The 24,795-nt window shown below is 44.7% G+C and overlaps 1 protein-coding gene across 2 annotated transcripts in view; it reads right to left on the reverse strand.

The window, feature by feature from the left end:
- Positions 1-24,795, reverse strand: part of Clic5 (chloride intracellular channel 5) — a 149,014-nt gene that overhangs the window by 90,579 nt on the left and 33,640 nt on the right. The window contains exon 1 of one of the 2 annotated variants that reach the window (XM_052192409.1): positions 8,421-8,844. The exons of the other annotated variant lie outside the window; for it this stretch is intronic. Within the exon in view, the coding sequence (XP_052048369.1) occupies positions 8,421-8,483 (63 nt within the window). The 5' untranslated portion in view covers positions 8,484-8,844. Of the gene's footprint in view, positions 1-8,420; positions 8,845-24,795 lie in introns of those variants that run through there. 2 annotated transcript variants of the gene reach the window in all.

Below are 24,795 nucleotides of genomic sequence, written 5' to 3' on the forward strand. Positions count from 1 at the left end.
ACAGCAAGAAATAAACTTCATGGCTGAAATATGTAAAACAGAAACAAAGAGAACAAACACTATAAAAAGTCAGTGAAACAAAGAGTTGATTCTTTAAGTAAATCAACAAGATAGACAAACTCTTATTCGAATTAACTAAAAGACAGAGAGTATATCTAAAGAAAATCAGAAACAGAGAGGGAGATAAAACAAGAGACAATGAGGGAATCATAAGAATATACTTTAAAAATCTGTACTGTACCAAAGTGGAAAATCTAAAAGAAATGGATGATTTTCTCAATAGGACTATTTATCAAAGTTAAGTAAAGATCAATAAGCAATTTAAATAAACTTGGAACCCTTGGTGAAATAGAAGCAGTCATTAAAAGCGTTACAGCAGCAGCAGCAACAGCAACAACAGCAACAACCAAAACAAGGCCATGATAGGAAGGTTTAACACAGAACTTCACTAGATATTCAAAGAAAAGTTAATGCCAATACTTCTCAAATTATTTCACAACATAGAAACAAAAGGAACATTACTAAATTCATTTTATGAAGTCACAATTACTCTGATACCCAAACCACATGAAGACTCAACAAAGAGAATTACAAACCAATTTCCTTCACGAACATAGAAACAAATACTCAATAAAATACTTGGAAATAATCAAACCCAATAATGTACCCAAAAGATAATCTACTGTAATCAAGTAGGCTTCATATCAGAGACACAAGGATGGTTTGACATATGGAAACCTGTAATACAATCCACCTCGTAAATAAACTAAAAGGAAAAAAAAACCTGACACAATTATTGTATTAGATTCCTAAAAAGTTTTTAACAAAATTCACACCCCTTCATGATAAAAGTCCTGAGAAATTAGGAAAACAAGGGGCACACCTAAACATAATAAAGGTAATTTACAGCTAACTTAAAACTGACATCAACTTAAATGGAAAAATACTCAAAGCAATTCCATTAATATCACGAACAAGACAAGGTTTCCATTATATTCAATATAGTGCTAGAAGTTCTAGCTAGAGCAATAAGATGGATAAAATTGGAAAGGAAGAAGTCAAAGTATCAGTATTTGCAGATGATATGATAGTATACACAAGTGGACACTAAAATTCTACTGGTAGGAGTGCAAACTTGTACAGCCACTATGGAAATCAATATGGTGATTCCTCAAAAATGGGGAATCAATCTAACTCAAGGCCCAGCTATACCACTCTTGGACATACACCCAAAGGACACACCATCCTGTCATAAGGACACTTACCTACCACTAATAAATACCTTCAACAAAGTGGCTGAATACAAGACTAACTTTTAAAAAATCAGTAGCCCTAAGAAATCAGGGAAGCAACACCTTTTATAATCACCTTAAATAATATAAAATATCTTGGGGTAACCCTAACCAACCAAGTGAAAGATGGGTATGATAAAAATGTCAAGTTTTTGAAGAAAGAGACTGAAAAAGATGTCAGAAGATGGAAATATCTATCATACTCATAGGTAGGTAAGATTGACATAGTAAAAGTGGCCATCCTACCCAAAGCAATCTACAGATTCAATGCAACCCCATCAAAATTCCAACACAATTCTTTACAAACCTAGAAAGAACAATACTAAACTTCATATGGAAAAGCAAAACCCAGGATAGCTAAAACAATAAAATAGTAGAACTTCTGGAGGTGTCACCTCCCCTGATTTCAAGTTGTTCTACAGAGCTGTATTAAGAAAAACATGATGGCATTGACACAAAAACAAGCATATTGAACAATGGAATAAAATTAAAGATGAGGACATAAATTCAAATACATATGGATACCTGATTTTTTTTTTACAAAGAAATTCACAGTGGAAAAAAAAAGACAGAATTTTCAAGAAATAGTGCTGGTCTAGCTGGATGTAGAGGAATACAGATAGATCCATATTTATCACCCTACACAATACTCCAATCCAAGTGTATCAAAGACCTCAACATTCAAACCAGTTACACTGAACGTGATAGGAGAGAAAGTGGGGAACAGGCTTTAAACTCATTGGCATGGTAGGTGGCTTTCTGAGCAGAACACTAGCAGCACAGTACTAAGATCAACAATGAATAAAAAGGACCTCATGAAACTAAAAGGTTTCTAAGGCACCATCAGACAAAGTGGCCACCTACAGAATGGGAAGAAATTTTCACCAACTCCATATCTAAAAGAGGACTAATATCCAAGTGATATAAAGAATTAAAAAAGCTAGACACCAAAAAACCAAATAATCTATTTTTTTAAAATGGGGTACAAATCTAAACACATTATTCTCAATGGAGGAATAGCAAATGTCTGAGAAACACTTAACTGTCAGAATGGCTATGATCAATAACACACAAGACAGCTCATGCCAGAGACAATGTAGACCAAGGAGGACACTATTTCATTACTGGTAGGAGTGCAAACTTGTACAGCCACTATGGAAATCAATATGGTGATTCCTCAAAAATGGGGAATCAATCTAACTCAAGGCCCAGCTGTACCACTCTTGGACATACACCCAAAGGACACACCATCCTGTCATAAGGACACTTGATCAACCATGTTTATTGTGGCTTTATTAATAACAGAAACTTAAAACAACCTAGATGTCCCTCAATGGAAGAATGGATAAACAAAATGTGGTAGTAATTTTACACTACAGAGTATTACTCAGTTGTTTTTTTTTCCATTTCTTTTTAAAATGACACCATGAAATTTGCAGGCAAATAGATGGAACTAGAAAAAAATAGCATCACAAGTGAGGTAACAAAGATCCAGAAAGACAAATACAGTATCTATTCTATTCACTTGTAAATGGACATTAGATAGATGTTAAATAAATGACAACCAAGCCATAAACCATAGACCCAGAAGGGTTAGGTGATGAGAAGGGCTCTAGGGGGAATGCAAGGATCTCCTTGAGAATGGGAAATGGATTGGCTTATACAGGTGGATTGGGGTTGGTGGAGACAGAAGCAGGTTGTGGGGAGAGATGTGAAAAAGAAGGGAGATACAGGTGGTACTGGGGGCATTTGGAGGCTGATGTGGAAACCTAGTACAATGGAAACTTCCTGGAATCTATGAAGGGGACCCTAATGAGGACTCTTAATAATGGAGGCTATGGAATCTCTGCTGGTCATCTCTTATAGTCAGGCGAGATGTCCAGTGGATGGTCTAGATTGCATTCAATTGAGTTGTTGGCCAAGGGAGTCCACAGAAATCCCCAAACAGTCCAGGCTGATTCTAAGACAAAGGGTTGTGCTCTGAAAACCAACAGCAGTACCCCATTGCTGAGGACTACTTCTACACAACTCATTGAACATGGAGAAGTTGAACTGGGGCCTACACGGATGGAGCATTCACCACTATGTTCTACCCCTATGTGCAGGAACATACTCTGTAGGCTACCAAAAGGGAAACATGGATACTAGTCCACGTCACAGAACTTTTGGCTTACAATCTGTCCCACCTGCAAAATATACTGGGGCAATGGTGGCACAGAACTTGTGGGAGTGGCCAACCAACATCTGATTTGACTTATGGCCTACTCTACAAGAAGGAACCCTTACGAAACACTTCTTAAGTAACCAAGAATCAGAGAACTAGATAGCCCAGAGACGTAGGGTAAAACCAAATGCAACTGATCTTTAAAAAATAAAATGATTCCTAGTGATATTCTGCTATACGCACAGATCAGTGCCTTATTCCGTCATCATCAGATAAGAGTCCTTAAGAAAAAAATAAAAGAGATCATAACCCTGGGATATTAAGAAAGAGAAACCAAGAGGCTAATAAGGTGAAGAGAAGAGTAAAGGGAGGCTGAGGAGATGGTTCAGTCGGTAAATGCATACACCATGCAAGCTTGAGAATGTGAGCTGAGATCCCCAGCACCCAAGTAAAAGCCTAATACAGTGCCTATCTGAAATGCCATGGTGGCGGGGGCAGAGGCAAGCAGATCCCTGGAACTGACTGGATGAGTTCCAGGTTTCCTGAGAGACCCTTTCTCAAAGGATAAAGTCGAGAATAATCAAAGAAGACTCCTCTGACCTCCACACACATGTCCACACACATACATTCACACACACACACACACACACACACACACACACACACACACCTCATAAAATAGCTTATGCTTAGTGTGAACTGCCCGAAGAGACCAGGCAGTCAGAACAACACAGCAGCTGATGGCTATTCAGGAACACCAGGAGGCTCCATCCTGCCTGTTCTGGAAACCAGAAGAGCACACTCATGATGTGACTGACACTCTGCTCCACAGTCAGAGCTGTGTAAAGAGAACAACTAGTCATTTCCATCAGACAATCAGAAGAATTGTTTTATTCTCTCACCACACGCACGTGGTGTTGATAACTATTTGACTAGCCACATCCACGCATGGACTGTTCTAGAGTTCTTTGGAGAGATTTCCTATCTACCCCATCAGCACGCGTTAATTGAGTTGAGCTTTCTATCCACAGCCCTCCTAACAACTACACCTCAAGTTAACTAGACAGTCAGGATTTTAACTTACACTACTTTAGCTGTAGCAGAAGATGCCTGCTCTGCGCCCACCCCTGGCTGTTCAGAAGGCATGCACATTGGAGTCACCCCAGGGTAGTAATGAAAAGACTGCTCTGGGCTCTGCCCAAGGGGACTGATGTCGCCAGCCCGGGGGCATGTCCTGGCACAAGAGGTTTGAACTCTCCCTAAGTGACTTGCTCATGCCAGCCCCCAAGTTTGAGGATTTGTAGTTCCAGCCCCAAGAAATGACTGTAGAGGACTCGTTCACCATGATTTCTCCTCTTTGGTACCTTCCTGTATCTGGGATCTAGGGTTGGACTAAGAGTGGAGGGAGATGGTGATCTAGCCTGCTCAGAACATCCTGTGAGTGTTCCCTCAAATTGCTTTCTGTTTTACTTTCACTCCCTGATCTCTATTCTTTCTTTCACCAAACCACACTCACTTCCTCCTCTAACCCGGTGCCCTCCCTCCCTGTATGATCAAAGTCCAAGCTACAGATGATCTCACCCATTCTCAAAATATCCCTGCAAGAGAGGAGGGAGCCAAGCCTCTGCTCCCCAAGGGAAATCAGGGACACACAGATCCAACTGAGGCTTTATCTGCCAAGCACGCTACTAACAGGAAGATGGAAGATTAGGAGTCTGTAGGCATCTTCAATGCACAACACATGTGCCCGGATGTCCCTGTAGAACTTGCACAGCAAGTTGGTGGTGACTGCATCTGCTTAACCAGAGTACCACACATCCACACAATCCTGGACATATCTGTTCTTTCAAGCTAAGCACTGAAAACAGTTTCCTTCACTCTCCAAGTATTTGGTATGGACAATAAATTCTTAGTATCATTGTTATTAGTTACAAACATGTTTTGGCTAAAGAAGGTTCTGGAAGTTGGGTAATTTGTTTGGAGTCATCTAACTCATGGAGGTAAAGAGGCTTAAGATTGAACTCAGTTGCTAGAGTGCTAGGCAAGCACTCTGACTTCGTGTCATTTGTATTGGACATGGTGGTGCATTCCTTAGCACTGGGGATTAGGAAGGATTAAGAAATCAAGGTCATTTGGGGAGGTCAAGGCTAGCCTGGGCTACATGATTTGCCAGTAAATGAAGAGAACAAGGACTGGCATCTTAGCGATTGGGGAAGGATGGGGTATTTAGCATATGAGGTGCCAGAACTGAGGCTGGAACCTACATGGTATTCTCTGGCTACTTCAGAGCGTTCACCACACCCTCTTTGAGCGCAGGCTTGCTCAGTGGCACCATGACACTACACTAATCCCTTTGGATTTCCCTGGGCTGCTGGAAGGCAGCAGACCTCAGCTCACCAAGGGCTGTGACTGCAAGGATCAGAAGATCCCCACGGATGCTACTTAAGTGTTTTCATCATTTGACAGACTAGTGAGATAATCTTCGTGAATAAAGATGAGGCACTCCAATGAGAGAAGCCCTGCATGCACTTCCATGCCCTAGAATGCTCCTGGGTACCACTGCTATGAGCATCATTATCACTTCAGCAGACACAGATGAGGAGTACTGTGCATGGCAGGGGACCACGAGGCTCTGAAACTCACAGGACAGTTGTGATGGGCAGACCCAGTGTCACACTGAAATAGGGAGGGGTGGCCTTTAACAGACTGTTGAAAATGACCCACATCGTGGCTCCAGGAAGGGCATCCTCTACCTATGTTTCTTCCCAGGGACCAACCAAGCCTCCCCTTCAGAAAGCACCTCTGCTACCCAACAACAGATGCCAGAGACTTTCTTTCGGTGGGAATCCAGAAGGGAGGCACTGCAGATTTGAGGAAAGTCTGATTCAGCAAGTGAGGCAGAATCCTGCTCCCCTAAAATGACACCATTGGAGGCTCAGAGAAGTACCCTCACTTTACACACAGGTGTTTGTTTCTGTTATTCTGTTATTTTGTCTTGGAATTTGTTCTGTAGACCAGGCTGGCCTCGAACTGAGAGATCTGGCCACTGCCTCCTGAGTGCTGAGATTAAAGGCGTGTGCCACCCCTGCCCAGCTGTCCCAGCTTTTATGTGTACCCTGTGGGTGATCATAACACTAAAAAGAAGCTCAAAAGTGGGAATGGGCACTAAAAACATCTCTGCCATCAATATGGTCTCAGAGCCACAAAGGCCCGCTAGGCTCTGACCACCTGCTTTTCTTTTACAGGCAGGTGACAGCACAGACATTCTAGAATTCTTTGGGGACTACTCGAGCTGTGGAGTAAGCGTTTTTTATATAAGGAGACAAAATCTCTGAATGCTGCCAACATGAAATTCCAAAGACACAGGCAGAATTGGTCTCCATGCTTAGTGCTGGGCAAAGGGCTCCTTTGGCTCAAAAGAAGCAATTTGTGTTCGAAATATCTCTCAGGGAACCTGATGCTCCAAGTTCTTACTCCCAGGGAATCTGAGTAAGTTCAAGACTGGCCCTTAAGAAAAGCCTCAAGGCTTTCTGGCTCTGTGTCCATTCACCCTGGGCACCCAGGCCCCCACCGCCCCATCCTTCCCAGACTGGGACGCTGTAGAGGTTTGCCAGCACACCTCAAAATGCTACCTGGAGAATATCAACATCACTCTGTAGACATAAAATAAGTTGCAACAGATTATAGATATATATTAAAAATTCAATATGTATATTGAAGTGTGTGTGTGTGTGTGTGTGTGTGTGTTTGTGTGTGTGTGTGTTTGTGTGTGTGTGTGTGTGCTTCAAAGGTGTCAAAGAAGAAAAGATTGTTATTATTCAGGTTCACCCAAACTTAAACCCTTCTGCTGAAGTCTATTCAACTCGTTTGGAAACAGGTGGTTTAAGCAAATTAACACCTTTCTGCTTCCAGGATATATGCATGCCCTTTAGACCCAGTGTGTTCTCAGCGCTCCCCACTCTATTCTTGGAAAACTGCACTAGAAGATTTTATTCCCCTTTGTGAAAGCTTTAGGTAACCAGGCAGTAGAGCTTGCCCCTCCTCCAAAGTCCTGGCAACTCTGCCGCGCAGCCCCAGAGGCTGCTTTCCTCCGCCTCAGGTTTCCCCTGTTTCTGCTTCTTCAGTGTCCCCGGCAAGGAGGGCTGATCAAATGTTTCTGCCTACACCTGCGGACCCGGCCTCCATCCTCCCGCAGCAGGCAAAAGAAACCTTTCTGCAACTGCCCACGGGAGCACCCAATAAACCAGGGGCGTTTAATTTGGTTCTGCAAGAAGCTGCTACTTTGCAGCCCAAGTCGGGTTGACTGACAGGTTCCCCCCCCCCCCCCAGTTGCCTGAGACTGCCCTGCAGAGTCCTAATGACAGGGATAATAGCAGCAGGGAACTGGGTGTTCGGTTTTTCTCCTCTACAAGTCACAAAGCAATAAAATAGCTTTGTGGCCTTTGCTTTTTAGTGCTTCTGAATAAAAGAAGGGGGGAGGGAGGTACTAGAAAATGCTGTTTTGCCAAAGATCGATCTCTCTCTCTCTCTCTCTCTCTCTCTCTCTCTCTCTCTCTCTCTCTCTCCTCCCTCCCTCCCTCCCTCTCTCTCTCTCTCTCCCCACCCTCCGCTACAGAAGATAAATTTACTAGTCCAGCCAGAATCCCCTGTCCCTATATCTGGGACTACCTGCAACCTGGCCAAGATCCCGTCCCTGATCCGCGCTTTCCTCAGAGCTGAGGACGCGGGACTGCAACCTGCTCTACAATGTTTGGTAGACTGCGGGTTAACTCTTCAAGAAGGCAGCCACCTGCCAGATCGATGCTCACTCCCTTCTCCCGGGAGCCCCTTGCAGAAAGGCAGGACCTTGAGGGTGCTGGACTGCACTCCCTAGGGAGGGTCTCAGGTCCCAGAGGGATCTGCGTCCTGACACTTGAGATCTCGCCACCTCCAGCCCAGGAGGAGGCCCGCGAATGCCGACCTACCTTCACGAAGAGCTCGATCTCGGGGTCCCTGTCGTCCCCATTAGCTGTCGCCGAGTCCGTCATGCCGTCGGCGCCCCGGACCACGGTCCCGGGCCGGAGAGGCGCCACCTCTGCAGCTCTTAAGGCTCCTGCTCACAGCAGGGGGCCTCTCTTCCGCGCGGTGTTTATTTATTTATTTTTTTTAAGAGTACCAATTTCTCATCTATTTCTCCAAGCAAGAACAGCGATGTCTGAGAGATGGGAGTCCCAGGTGTCACAGGGAAAGAGCAGAGTCCAAGAGCCAGCAGGGGGCTAAAAGGAACCGCAAGCTGAGGGATTGACAACAGGTCCCGAGAGCAACAAGTGCCTGGCCGCTGGGAGGTGTCACAGGATCCGCGACTGTCAGCGATCCCGCGCCGCCGCCGCCACCGCCGCCGCGGGTGCGCCCAAAATAGACCACGGCCGCGGGGCGGGGTCAGTCCGGGCGGGGACTGGTGGGGGTGGGACACCGTGGGAGCTCAGCATCCGCTGGGCCCAGTCACATCGAGACCCCTCAGTGCCCGAGCTCAGACAGAGCTGGACAAGGCAGTCAGTCCTCAAAGGCCAAAAGTCTGTCCTGCCGGGCATAAGGAGGGGCAGAAAGAGTGGCTCACAGAGGAGATGATTTTCAAGGTCTTTTTAAATTTTTGTTTTGTACTGAAGAGGTTCAGCTAGCCCAAATTATTCTACTACCAAAATCGCGCACTAACAACAGTGTGGGGCAAAGACCCTGAACTCTCAGAGCGTGTCATTTTTGCTCTGTGCAGATGGAGGCGCCTGGGAGAGGCGGAGGGTCAGGTGCCAGAGCCAGAGATCTGCAGCTTTACCTTAGGGGCTTTTCCCCATTCCCTGGCTTGGCTTTATTCTACTTTAGTCTACTTTCTAATTCTCTCCCCTCCCTCCCTCCCCCCTCCCTCGGTCCCATCCCTCCCCCCTCCTTCCCTCTCTCCTCTCCCCTTCTCCTCTCCCTAGTCCTCCTCCTTCTCTCTCTTGGTCTCTGACTCTCTCCACATACACACTCAAATGCGCGCGCGCCCTTGCGCGCGCGCTTGGACACACACACACGCGCGCGCGCGCGCGCACACTCTGGCTTTGGCCTCCAATACACTTTGTAACTGAGACTGGTTTGGAATTCCTCACTCTCCAACCGCAAAGACTTTCCAAGTACTGATTACAGGTGTATGTCACCACACCCAGATCTCTCTCTCTCTCTCTCTCTCTCTCTCTCTCTCTCTCTCTCTCTCTCTCTCATATAGTTCCATGAGTTTTCACCGGCCGCTACCAGCACTAGATGAAGGAATAAAATATTAATAGCTTGCTCTGTTTTAGTTCTGCTTTTCCCCCCAGCCCGCCCCCCAAGGTAACCATTACTCAGACTTGAAATAGTCGGAGGTGAGAGTTAGAGTTAGTAGGCTGAGGCTAATGACCCTGGTTTCTTTCAACTATAATGGCATTGGACATATTTCCCTTAGATATACACTTGGTGGAGGGGTGGCTAAATCACAGAGTATGAGAATGTTCTTGATAAATATTCTCTTATGGTTTTCTGAAGTTTCCCCCCCCCCCACATCCTCATGTCTTGTTTCTTTTTTAAAGTAGTTGCAGGCCTGGGGAGATGCGTGCTCCCCGTGGGGGTGAAGTGCATGCCCGGCCAGCACGCAGCCTTGAGTTGGGATCCCTGCAGCCACAGTTGGGCAGGCTCTGCTGTCAAGGCTCAGGAGGTGGCACTGAGCAGACTCTGGGTTCAGATGAAAGACCTGGTGCCACTATATAATAGAGAGAGCAGCCAAAGATGTTTTAATCATTATAAGTGGTGTTGATAGCCTGATTTTATAAAAGTAGAGAAACTGAGGCATGGCGCATTAAGAGACTTGACTCTAGTCTTCAACCCAGGGAATGGTAGAGTCAGAATTTGGACACGGATGGACTGATGTTTTAGCGACTACTCAACTAACTGCTTTTTCCACTTCATGATCACTACACTGAAAGAAGTGCAGGTCTGGTCCTAATTAAAATTAAAATTAAAATCCACTTCAGGGAGGCAATAGCAGAAGGGAACCATGAGGGTGGCACATGAGTGAGACGGATCTGAGTAGGATATGGGTCTGAGTTTAGATCTGAACTGTCTGCCAGCTGCCTGTGTCCTAAAGACATGGCTCCAGGCACGACACCATTGGAACCTCTAAGAGGTAGGGCCTGCCAGTAGAAGGCCACTGGGGCCATCCTCTCAAAGGGAATTGCCTTCGTCACTTTTCTGTTGATGGTAGGAAACACCAAGACCAAGGCAACTTATTTTAAAAAGCACTTAATTAGGTGCTTTCAGAGGGTGAGTCCCTGACATCACAGCAGGAAGCGGTGCTGAAGAAGTAACTAACAGCCTATGTCTTATCCACAAATTTTAAGCAGAGACAAATGGAGACTGGGCCTGGTATGGGCTTCTGCAACCTCAAATCTCACTCTGAGGGACAGCCACATCTCATAAGGCCACACCTCCTCCAACAAGGCCACACCTCCCCCAACAAGGCCACACCTCCTCCAACAAGGCCACACCTCCTATATCAAGGCCAATTCTATAACAAGGCCACACTGCCGAGTCCTGGCCAAACAGTTCTACTAACTTGGGGTCAAACACTTAAACATTAGCTTATGGAAGCCATTATCATTTGAACTGTCATAGGAGTAAAGGAGTCTTAACCGTCACTCTCTTTTTGCTATCTAAGAGGTAAATGTCTCTCTCCGCACATTTTCTATAGTGTATTGTGCATAGTATAATCACAGGCCCTAAGCAATGGGGTCAATTGATTGTGGACGCTAGAACTTCGAAAACTAAACACAAACAAACCTTTCTTCTTTTTAAGTTGATCATCTCAGGTATTTTGTCATGGCAGAAAGAGTGGATGAGCACAGAGGTGTCCCGCGGGACCGCAGGCAAAGAGACTGCTTAACGCAGTTGGGATAAGAAGAAGAAAAGGCTACACGGCCCAAGTTGATTTGGATGAAACTCCCTGGTCATCTATCTGATGGGCAGTTGGAGAAGAGGACAAGGTGTTGCCCACCATCCACAGACTCCAAGCTCAAGAATCTCGTTCTAACTTCATAAAGCTTCGCCGTGGCAGCACGCAACCCTTTGGGCACCTGAGCACTTGGTCAAGGCGAGGGCCAGTTACTCAGCTCCTCCGTGCTTTCAGGCTCACGCTCCGTTGAACCTTTAGACAGGCCGCCACCCTCAGAGCTGAAACTCTGCAACAGTGGCCACACGCTCTAGGGAGGGGCCAAGGTGACAAGGGAATCTGGGGTTTTCACTGGGTGACGATGCAGCCTCATGGCTTCCGAGCACTGGAGCATCACCATAGTAAGTGCAAACAGAATTACAGGAGCAGAAAGCTTTGGGAGGTCCTTTTAATGAAAAGTCATTTCTAGGATCTTTAGATCATTTTCTTGCCTCGGATGTAGGCAATGTGTGAGATGATCTTTCTTTCTAGACCTCAAATCTGCTAACCCATTAAGCACAGCGAACCTGCTTTCTATTTTCTTGACAGATGGGAAAACAGGAAATTTCTGTTTATTAACATTTCTAGAAATCATCACATTTGGATATCTCTACAAAGAACTCATAGTTTAAATACAATAAACCATTTGTGCGTGTGTGTGTGTGTGTGTGTGTGTGTGTGTGTGTGAAAGAGAGAGAGAGAGAGAGAGAGAGAGAGAGAGAGAGAGAGAGAGAGAGTTGAGTATAGGTACATACAACGCACAAAGCTGGAGTTACATGAGATTGTAAACCATTGACATGGGTGCTGGGAACTGAACTCAGGTCCTCTGCAAGAGCAGGAAACACTCGTAACTGCTGAGCCATCTCTCCAGCCTCTTGTGCACCTTGCTGGTCTCCACCTCACACTGGGTTTGACTATCAACTATTTTTGCACACAGCTTTAGTATTAGCTCCAACATGACTGATGTAAAGGCTTTATTTTTATACCCAATGCTGCAAAGCCAAGTGGCTTAGAATCAAGTATTGCTCTGACCAGCAGAAACACTTTATTTCTCATTTTAGCACACAGCTTTATAAACCCAGTACAAATTTTAGTTTAATCTTTATCAGTAAAGAATTTCAAAAATGCTTTCGGCATTCAATCTGACAGCCACTCATGCTAAAATTCAAACCAGAGAGAGGAGACTAGCATGGCCCAGAGAAGGCTGATATGAAGGTCTGTGTGATACCTGTATTCTTGTATGACTATTGAAGGGGAAAATACAGCACATCTAATAGAAAGTTTATATATTAAAGTGTATTAATATAAAAAAATACAACACAAGGAATAAAAGGTAAAGAAATCTGTGTAATTTTACAGCTTATATAATTCAATTGAAGCTGGGTGGTGGTGTCGCACACCTGTAATCCCAGCACTCTGGGAGGCAGAGGCAGGCAGATTTCTGAGTTCGAGGCCAGCCTAGTCTACAGAATGAGTTCCAGGACAGCCAGGGCTATACAGAGAAACCCTGTCTCAAAAAAAAAAACCAAATCCAAAAAACAAAAAAAAAAAAAGCAAAAAAATTCAATTGAAATGCTAAAGTATTCGTCCTAAGTATAAGAAAAGTTAGGTATACCTTTTGCAAACCCCAAATAAAGACCTATATTTTATCCAAAGCTATGTAATAGAAAAGCAGATTGGGTCCGGAGAGATGGCTCAGCAGTTATGCTGTTCCTCCAGAAGACCCAAGTTCAACTCCTACCACTCATATCCCTCATCTCACAACCTGCTGTGACTCCAGCTCTGGGAACTCCGGTATCTTTGGTCTCTGGGGTAACTTCACTCATGTGCACAATATCAACCAACAGACATACATATAATTTAAAACAAATCATTAAAAAATATTCAGATAGAGAAGCTGTAGAAATGGTTTGGAAGTTTAGAGAACTTGCTCTAGCACGGACCTGGGTTTGAGTCCCAGCACACACACGGTGGCTCATAACTATCCCTAACACATACATTCATATATACCCATAAAATCAGATAGGGAGGAATAGTAATATACATGATTACATCCAGAAGTACTTAAAATAAATATAAGTGGACCTAATCACAATAATTAAGAGATAGAAATTTTGGGGCTAAATAAAATGACCATGATAAGCAAAGTCCCAGTTATAGAGTCCACTTCGGGCATAATGATATTAATAAGTTAAAACCACAAAGATGTAGAATATAAGCCTATCATACAAATACTGATAAGAAGAAAGTGCTATTCCTGTCTACCAAGTCAGACTACAAAGCAAAGGTACTGTCCAAGATAACAGAGATAACTTGACAACTTTACATGGTTAACATGCGTGAACAGTTTTGGTCAATCATCAACAGAACACACATCATTCTAGAGCTTGCAAGGAAAACTCACCAAAAGGACATAGTCTAGTCACAGAAAAAAATTAATTGAAAGAAAAATGGGCCCGTCACCTTCATAGGTGAGAGAACACAGAAATGCTTCAAGAGGCTGCAACTAAGTTATATCACTTCCACAAAATAGATGAAATCTTGACAGACAAAAGCTAACAAACTCACTCTCGAGAAAAGGAGGATCACCTGACATGTAGCTCGTCCATCTATTAAATGTGTTTTGTTCTTACTTGAGAACTCTACAACAAGCCAGTGGCCAAGGACCTTGAGGCCCAGGTGTTTCATTAACACAAATAGACAAAAGATATGAACAGACAGGTTACGAAACTAGGAAACTCTAAAGTACACTTATTTCCTGGAAATATGGGGGTTAAAAGAGAGATGCTACAATGTGCCTGTTAGAAAGGCTGACGCAGGCACTTAGGAAAACCTAGTGTGCTAGCAAGAAGTTAGCTACAAGTCTCAATTTCCAGTGCCTTTCTGCAGAGCAGTTTCAAAACATTATATGAAGTCAAGCCCATGCTCTCTGGGTCTTCCCACTTCTTGGGCATGCTTCTAGAGAAATGCAAATCCCTGTCGACCTAGAACCTTCAAAATAAATGTTTCCATGGTATTATTTACAATGATCCCAATCCAGAACAATGGCTAAATGAATCAACCGATTGTCATACGAACAAACAATGGCAGTGGGAAAAAAAAAAACCTAGCCAGAGGTGTGCTCATGCACAAACATGCATAAATCTTAACTGCACAATACTAAGTGAAAGAAAGATTGTCTCCAAAGGCTACACGGTGTACAGCTTCGTTTGTGTGGTGATCTAGAGAAGAAAAGAAATGTAGAGTTGGAGAAAATCAGTGGCAGGCCGCAGTTGGGTGGGGGAGGGTTCAGTTGCAAAGAGATGCCAGGAAATTGTTTTCTGAGGGGCTAACGCTGACATCCTGTGTGTTCTGGTGGCTACAAACACCTCTATATGTGTTAAAATATACAGAACTGCATGCCCACCAAAATGAATGTTGTCTGGGTAAAGCTAAAAATGATCAAGGTTCTTAAATAACTTCAAAAACTATAAAGCCAGGGCTAGGAAGCCAGGTTTGGTCAGTAATGTGTTTTCCATATAAGCAGGAGGACCTGAACTTGGTGTCCATAACACATGGAATGCTTTCAAAATCCAGGCATGGGGGCATGCGCTTGGAATTTCAGCATTTGGAAGGTGGAAACAGGGGCATCCCTGGGACTTGCAGGCTGTCCAGCCTCACCTAAGTGGCAATAAACAAGCAAAAATTGCCCAAGATGGAAGGCTCCTGAGGAACAGCATCCAACTTCACCTGTGAGCCCACACACACACACACACACACACACACACACACACATACACACACATACGCACACGCACACATGCATGCACGCACACACTTGTGCACACACACACTTGTGTACACACACCCATATGAAGCCGCCATTTTGTTTCCATATCTTCCTTTCCATGAGCCCTTTCCCCAAATCTTATCACACCATTAACATCAGAAATTCAAAACAAACGACTGAAACAGAAATTAAAACCAGAGAAGCAGGAAGGAAGGTAGCTCTTAGCTCTGAGTCTTTATTGAAGATAAAAACCCGTTAAAAAGAATACACATGATTGCAACATACTTTGGCACAGTAAACATTCCCCTTCCAAAAAAAAAGCAAGAGTGGGTGTAGAAGAGAGGAGAGATGGGACTGAGACAAAAGCAAAACCTCAAGGAAAATGTCAACGTTTGTAACTCCATTTCTGGTCTCCGGGGCATGCAGTGTCATGGTGTATACTCGGGACTGGACACAGTCAGAAAACCCGTGCCACAGCCTGAATGTGAACTGCTTGAGATGTCCTCCAGCAGACTAAAACATCACTTCCTTGAACTCATCCTTCCCCAGAGCCTCAGGGAACAGCAGAGATGAGTCGTTTGCTTCACTGTAACAGGAATGGCCTCTCCACCAGCCCTCTGGAACTCCCGTTCCCCTCTCAGATCTCAAGAGCTCAGTCTTAACTGTCTGACATTCCAACCATCATCCTGGCTTTCAGAGCTTATGCCCAGATCAGTCACAGAGCTTTGCTCGTAGCATCACCCAGTTTCTCCAGCCCATATCCTCAACGTTTCCCACATTCTTTCTGCAGACCAGTTCCAAAGCCTTTGGAACCAATGCTCGGGCATAATCAACAGCAAGGACCCCAGCTCTCTAACTTCCTTTCGTATCACACTGACAAATCACTGGAGGAAAACAATTCAACTGAGAAAAAACTTATTTATTCATTTGCTATTTTTTATTTAGAGATAAAGTCTCATGTACCCCAGCTGACCTCAAACTTACTATTCAACTAAGGCTGGACTTGACCTCTGGCCCTCCTGCTTTGGCCTTCTGTCTTAGAGTTTTATTGTGAACTGTGAACATGCTATGAACAGACACCATGACCAATGACCAAGGCAACTCTTATTTAATTGGGGCTGGCTTACAGGATCAGAAATTCAGTCCATTATCATCAAGGCGGGAACATGGCAGCATCCAGGTAGGCATGGTGCAGGAGGAGCCGAGAGTTCTCCATCTTCACCTGAAGGTTGCTAGTGGAAGACTGGCATCCAGGCAGCTAGTGTGAGGGTCTTAAGCCCACTCCCACAGTGACACACCTATTCCAACAAGGCCACACCTCTTAATAGTCTCACTCCCTGGGCCGAGCATAGACAAACCATCACGCCGTCCCTAGGCTGGATCACAAACATTTGTTTTGACTTTTGGTTCCTGAGATTTCAGTTCCTCGTGGTGTGTGTATGATGAATAAATGCATCAACATTAGCAGAATCAATCAATCAGTGAGAACCGGAGCCTCTTTTATTCACAGCTTTTCTTTCTCTTTGGGTTCTACCCGCCCATTGGCAAATGAACATCACACTATGACATTTTTAAAAATCCTGATTCAAACGAAAACATGAAAAAGGTTTACATAATAAAAAAAAAGTGATAGTTAAGATTTACTAAGATTCTGTCACGCGCTGGGAGTTCTGAATCCCTTATTAGCCTCATCATCTCTGTAATAGCCCAGTGATGGGCTGTTATTGGTCTCATTTCATAAATGAGGAAAGCAAGTCTTAAAGAGGCTGAATAACTTGCCTGAAAATTACTAATAGCAGAGCTGATCCCCCAGCCCGCTGTCTCCATGAGAGTGGGAGCCAGTGCTCATCCATCCGGGTTGTGGCATGTTTTATAGGAAAGAAGCAAATGCCATGGACAGACACACAGGCAAGCGGTTCACAGGAACAGGGTCTCTGGTTTCCTTGGATACCCACCCCCCCTCCATCCACTGCCCATTAGGTTTCTGGAGAACTACAGGGATGAGCAGGTGGCTTACGTGGCCAGCTCTGGGACTTTCATCAGGAATGTGGTTGACCTCATGTTTCCTTCTGTTGATGTAGAGCGAGCAGAACAGGACTAGAAAGCTGTGACTCCATCTTATCCCCCCAAGACCAGGCTGACTGAGTGCAGTGTCGATAGAAAACAGGGGGTGAGATGTGGGGGCACAAGAGACGCGGGGAAGCCATGTGTTCCTGTGCCTTTGGAGTGACTGGGTCACAAGGTGACTGAAACCTGAAATCTCTAGAATCTTCTCTCCCAGAGATCAGCAGGCTTCATCTTATGTCTCAGACCACCTCACACTTCCTGATGCTCACAGCTTGAGATTTACCTCAGAGACAGAAGTTAGGTAGAACAAAGAGGACTTTGGTGTAAGAAGGTCCCTGTGATTATAAGGGACCTCCCTGTGGGCAGGGGAGGCTATTATCAAGTAGGCATGAGTCAACAGCGTACTGACACACTTAAAAAAATGGGCTACATTATGGTGTTCAAAAGTTATAGTTTGCAAAGTTCCAGATTCTCACAAAAACACCGTGTTGTCTTTGGAGGCCCATAAAAGACAAAACAAAAGTGAAAAATGTGTTCAGAAACTGCCAGAATTCCAGAGAGGTGCTGTGGATGGAGCTATGGTTATTGGAGGTAGTTGAAGAATAGAATAATACAGATATAAAATAATATCTTATGACTTGATTTTTAAAAAAAAAAAAAAGCAGACAGAGCACCTTTCAGTATAATGAAAAGACAAGTAAACCAAGAGTCAGAAACTCCAAAGACTTTAGAGACCTGGGGAGTGGCCATCCATTCTCGCTGAACCTCAGTTTCCCTATCTATAAAATGGGGATAAGAGACCAGAGTTAGGCAATTTCCAGCTGATATCTTCATTTTTAACACAATCCGTTCCTTTAGATGTGAGCAGTAATGCCAGTGTCCTCCCAAGGGCTTCTAGGAACATCTGTATATTTAAGTCTATCTCCTTTTCTCTCCATTTATCTCTTTACATAGACATTTCTTTCTATTTAGTTTCCCTTAGAAAGGGAATACAATTTCTGTATGTGTTTTTCCCTTTAGCAATGAGGCAGACACTAAGAAAATGCAATAGTGTGTGGGGGCAGAAAAGTCGTAGAAGGTTCTGGTCCATCCCTCACTGGGGAGGCAGCTTTCATTCTATTTCATTCTATTCTTTAACCAGCTGTGCAATTCAGAACCGAATTGCCTGGAAGCTAGTCAGAGCCCTGGGAGGTCAGAGTGCACTACCTTGAATTACTTCCATTTCCAGGGAGAAGGTAGAAACCCAATGTTCACTGGGTTTGAAATTCAAAATTTCCTGGATGGGGACCTGCGCTGGATTCTGGGGCTGAATTTATAGGAAGAGCAAAGCTCCGCCAACAAGAAGCGCACAGCCCCTCCCCCAGAGTGTCTGGCACGGCCAGCTGTGTAGATGTGATATGTTTTCTAGGAGAATACAAAAAGGAAGCCATGGTACAGAGGGAGGAGGCTCATCTGTGACCTTTTCCCGTTCCTGGGAGATGAGGGAGTGATCAGATGCGGAACAGCCTCCTCACAAACAGTTCTGCTCGCACTGAGGTGTGGACCATGCAATTATCATATTCACATTCACTATTACCTGCCAGATACAATTGGCAGTGAGGCCGGCCAGCCGCGTTGGGAAAGGAAGCAGTCCTGGCTGGCCTGGGCATGGTGAGTCTTGACCAGCTCCTTTGTGGGAGACATGACACGCACAGGAAAAAGCAAGTGATACTTAAGTATGAAGTGCGTCAAAGCCCAGTGAGGAACTTCAGGGGACAGATCATCGCGAGGGAGAAGAGGATAGCCCCTGTGTGGTAAGGCCTATGGGGAAAGTCTCAAAGCTGAGGAGAAGCCAGTCCTTTGAAGAGTGCAGGGAAAAGAGGTGGGGACCACATGTGAGGGAACTGGGGTCGGAGGGAGCATTCCACGGTGGAGCAACTGAAGGGCCCACTTTAATTCCTTCATTGTCTCCCTAAGGGCTTTATGTAGTGGGGTCACACTTTCTCCCTTTCCTGTCTAACTGCATCATATACAGCCTTTGTGATTTCAATTCATCTTTGGTTACAATCTGTGCAGAAATGTTCATTGTGCGGGACAGTTCTAGCATAACCAAAAGTGACCTTTATGCTGAATACATGTTAACTTTCATCAAATCATTTAGAGGAAAGGATTCCTGTACTGTCTTGACACTGTTTCTAGTGAGTTTTCAGTCAAATACACCTTGCAAACAAACAAACAAACAAACAAACAAACAAAAAACTGTGAGGTGGTGGTCGGCTCACTGAAGTAAAGTACTTGCCAGGCAAGACTAAATCGCCTCTGGTGGTTTGTATCTGTATTCTGGGGCTCCTGCAACGATGTGGGAGGCAGAGACATGGGACTCACTCAGAAGCTTGTAGACCAGCCAGCCTGGAAGATATGACAGAGGAGCAGACAAAATAAGAGATTTGCTCAAAGCAAGGCAGAAAACAAAGATGGACTCCCAAAGCTATCATCTGACCAACACGTGTGTGTGTGTGTGTGTGTGTGTGTGTGTGTGTGTGTGTGTGTGTTGTGGCACATGGGAGCACGTGAACTCACTCCAGAGAGAGAGAGAGAGAGAGAGAGAGAGAGAGAGAGAGAGAGAGAGAGATTGTTTATAAATTTTAAATTTTGTTCAGGCACAAGCTTACATTTTAAGCTTGCAGTTCAACACTTATTATAGGATTCTTCTGTGACACCTTTGCCGTACATTTTTATCTAATGATCCCTCATGCTTGGTTCTGCTCAACAGCTGTGTGGACACCATTGGTTCGAACTTATGGAGAAAGAGAATCCTCTGTGGAAGACAGTTGCTGAATCCTAGTGATGTCATGTTCTTTTATGAATCCTAGTGATGTCATGTTCATTGTAATCAGCTTGAACCTAACTCCTTCCCTCCACCCTTCCTCTCTTACGGTCACATTATCCAAACACTAACTCTTTTCCTTTCCCAGAAACAGAGTTGGGCAGTTACGGCAGCAGACACAGGACCTTGTGCCCTCAATAAAGCTCAAGGCATGAAGGACCACAGGGTCAAATGACCTCATGGGTCCTGCCTCACTCACAGGCATCTGCTTCTTGGGAGGAGGCACAAACTGAAGGTCAGAGGGGTGCAAAACAGCCACACCAAAGTGGTCTGGTTGAAGTCACCAGTCAACACCAGCTCCTCCCTTGCTCCTTAACAGCTGATCATAGAGGTGCTGTATGCCTGGTCACGTGAAGGCCAACCATACATGCCTCTCACTCCTTCCCAAGAGGCTGAAGGTAGCCTGTCCCATTCTCCATTTGAAAGCCATTTATACCATGGCGAATGAAAACTAAGGCAGTTTTATCGATCAACAAACAGAACTGGGCCTGGAAAGATGGCTCGGTGGTTAGGAGTACTTAGCTTCTCATCACTTACATGGTAGTTCCCCTGTAATTCCCGATCCAAGGCATCCAATGCCGCCCTCTGCCCTTTGTGGAGACCCGTCTTCCCACATGTCATAGACACATAGTTAAAAATAAAATAAATCTTAAAGCAAGTGAACAAGAGAACACACAAGCCCAGTACTGGCCCACTGCCTGAAGATGGACAGGGGGATGCTAGAAAGGAACGTGCTTGCCCACCGCATGGGCAACCATGGCTGTCCCTCCCCCATTAATCGATGCTTAGAGATCTTTCCCATTTCTTTTTCCTCTGGCTAGGAATAGATACATCTAAGGTGCATACATCTCTGTTTTTTATACTCTGTATTGTAGTCTCATGTTGACAGAAAATTTGAGCAGAAGCAACTGAGTTCTCATATAACTTCTATACACCCTCCTCTCCCACACAGTTGGCCTCCTCAAGAACTGAGCATTGGATTTGCAATGAGAACCTGCCCAGATGTGGACCAGCAGCCACGATTCCATAGTTCCCATTACCCTTGGCATTGCCCGACTGAGGATCTTCTGCCGATTTTATTTTATTCATATGCATATTCATATTCATATAACTTGAAAGAGAAATGGCCCCCATAACTCCTCTGTGATCAGCTGACAAGGAGCAAGGGAGGAGCTGGTGTTGACTGGTGACTTCAACCAGACCACTTTGGCGTGGCTGTTTTGTACCCTTCTGACTTTCAAGTATTTGAACATGATTCTCAGTTGGTGGCGCTGTTGAGGAGGCTACAAGAAGGTACAACCTTGCTGAGGAAGAACATCACTGGAGGTTGGCTTTCAACATTCACAGCCTGGTTCGACATCCTGTTCACTCTGTCTCCTTCATGCGTGTTGCTGACAGTGTAACGTCTCAGCCTCCAGCTCCTGCTCCTGCTCCTGCTCCTGCTCCTCCTCCTGCTCCTGCTCCTGCTCCTGCTCCTCTGCCTGTCTTTTGCTGCCATGATGGAATCCTATTCATCTGGAACCATAAGCCAAAATAAACTCTTTCCCAACTCCTTTGGTCCTGGTGTTTTAGCACCGCAACAGATAACTGACTAATGTGTCATTATTTGTGTCCTTCATGAGTGTGTGGAGGATAGGAAAAGGTATTGAGCTCCCTGGAGCTGGAGTTACAGGTTGTTGTGACCCACTCAGTGTGAGTTCTGAAAATAGAACTTAGACCTGCTGCCAGTCCTATGTCAGCTAGGTGCAGTCTGTCTACCAAGCACCTTTAAATAATAATACTGATTGCATCTGGCTTCTGTCACTGTCATCATAACAGCTGGCCTGAGGGGTACGTGGACAGATACTGTTTTCAATCTACCCATCTTAACATCAGAAGACTCTTGTTCACAAAGTAATCTGTCTAAGCACCCCACACTAGAAGGATGTAGAGGTGGACCTTATCAAGTTGATCCCTGATGCTCTCACTGTGTCTTAAACCCAAACTAAACTGCAACTCACTTGATTGTTAAATATTTAATGAAACATGAATTCCTGCTCACATTGCTCAGGTGAGGTCTGGCAGAGGTCCCCCTTCAGAGCTTACGACTGGCTGATACTTGAGATTGTGCTCTTGGCCTTGACAGTGTCGCCTGTACCAACATGTCCCACGGCAAGCAAACCTCTGCTAGGTGGAGAACTGGTCTGTGTCCAAGGGAGAAAACTTGAACACTGGATCACCACGTAGCTCATTGTCATTCAGTGGCAAACATGGTACTTCTGGGCTTCCCAAGCTCTTGTTATGGATTCTAAGGGTGTTGGAGGCCCAGGCTGAATTTCATTTGAGATACACAGTTGTGATGGGGCCTCTCCTGGACAGACCCTTTACTCCGGGAGCTGTGGCTGCTTGTGGGTGAACTATGAAGAAAGCTAAGGCAGTTTCTGCCTGAAACTCAATACCTCCTGGATCCATCTGCTTGTTTTAAAAGGTTTATTCTCAGCCTTGGCCACGTTTACCGATGTTAATGATCATGCTATCTGATGAGTTAGTCTCTCTGGAGTTCCACATTCCTCAAGGCCAACATATCCACAACTCTGCTCTGACAGCCTTCCTGCTGAAATCTCCTTGACCCAAATTTTCCTTCCCAGCTAGTGACATCACTATGTATTTCATCATTCCAACCAGAAGCAGAGTTTGTGATTTATGGAGTCCATCTCTCAACCACACCCTCCAAGTTTCTGTTTGCAATCTGTCTATGCTTGATGCCCACCCCAAATTTCTGTTTTGTAGCACCACTCCCCACCCAGCAAATCCTCGAACTCCAGCATCCTGCAGTAGACGAAGCAATACTCGTTCCTCTGTCTGCACTGACCCCCGGAGGTCCCTGCCCGGTCATCATCTGTCACTGTAGCTCTTCGCCAGAGCCATAAGCATCTCAGATGGTGGAGATGGGGAGAGAAAAAGCAGAGAGCTGGAGATAGGGACATTCGGGGACAGCAGTCTCCCGCTTCACATTGGTTTTTATAAAAACCAGTCCTATCGGCCCCATGCAGAACTGACTCTTGTTAATGAAGAAGCTCTGTCGGCTGCCAGTCTCATCAGAACTCTTCTGGTTCTGTTCATCCAGGGCTTTGCTCTTCTGAAGCTCTGGGTTTAAGGAAGAGGCCATTGATGCTGCAAATTTGGGTTTGCTTTTCAAGCACCGGATGGGTTTGCGATATCAAAACTGTTCGCTTTCTTAGGTTCCATAGTTAGTGGTCAACTCCTGAGAGAGGTTCATTAAATTCACATTCACAATCTAAGGTAGGGCTGACTTTACTGCACTGTATACTCTGTCCATTGGGTAATGAAATGACATCAGGTTTCTAAATTTCTAAGTAATCTACTTAGGAATTGTGTTTTAAATTATAAACACATGACAATGGTGGACACTTAAGGTATTGGATTAAAAATAGAAAAAAATAGAATAGATGAGATATTTAAAAAAAAATAGGTTCAAACTGTAGTAAAACCTTCTAGCCTGGAAAAGGTTATACAAAAGTAAGAAGTAATTATGTGCCCGAGCAAAGAGTTTAGTCAGTAAAAGATGCTTGCAGCACATAGTGACTTGAGTCCAAACTCTAGCAACAATGTAAAAAGTCTGGTGTGGTGCAGAGCACTTATAATCCCAGCACAGACTTTGGGGTGGGGTGGGGTGGGGCAGAGAAGGAGGATCCCTGAGGCTTGCTGGCCAGTCAGCCTAAACTAATCAGCAAGCGCCAAACCAATAAGAGACCCCCATCTCCCAAACAAAATGGAAGGGCTGGAAAGACTCCATCAACAGGAACCTACCCATGTCGGGTGTCAGGTTGCTCATAAGCACCTGCCACTCCAGCTGCTGGGAGCCCAATGCCCCCTATTGGACTCCATGAGTAACTGTACTCACATGTGCACATATACCACATGGAAACATCAAAAAGGGAACAAATCCTTAAAAAAAAAAAAAGTAAAAACAAAATGGATGGCTCGGGAGGAACAGTGCTCAAGATTATCCGCCAGCCTACACACACACATGCCTAACAAATGCCCAGACACACATACACACACACACACACACACACACACATACCTAACAAATGCCCAGACACACATACACACACAAACACACACACACACACACACACACACAAACAAACATATACATACTTATTCATTGCATACACACACAAATAAATAAAAACATAAAACTCTTTTGAATACATGTTAAAATATCAACAATTAAAAGAGCTTTAATATAAGGAAGTTGCAAGATTACCTGTTAGGGATGTTTTAACAATAGCTTTAGTTTTAACAAGCAGCACATTGACCCAATTATCTAAGGCTGAGTCAACTCATTCAAAATGAGATTGTAGGAAATCAATGGTGAGCGTGCACACAAGGAAATGTAGACAATAAATCACCACGTGGAAAAGTGCTCCGTCTCAATAACTAGTGAACCAAAGACGAGAGTGCTTTAAACGCTACCACAAGCCACCATTAAAACTCTGTACTGCTCTTCCAGAGGACCCAATTCAACACTCAGCTCCCCCATTAGGCATCTCACAACTGCCTATAACTCTGCCTCCAGGGACATTTGATGCCTCTAGTCTCCATGAGCATACACACACACACAGACACAAACACACACACACAGAGACACACACACAC

The sequence above is a fragment of the Apodemus sylvaticus genome, chromosome 9, assembly GCF_947179515.1.
Source record: "Apodemus sylvaticus chromosome 9, mApoSyl1.1, whole genome shotgun sequence".
NCBI lineage: Eukaryota > Metazoa > Chordata > Mammalia > Rodentia > Muridae > Apodemus > Apodemus sylvaticus.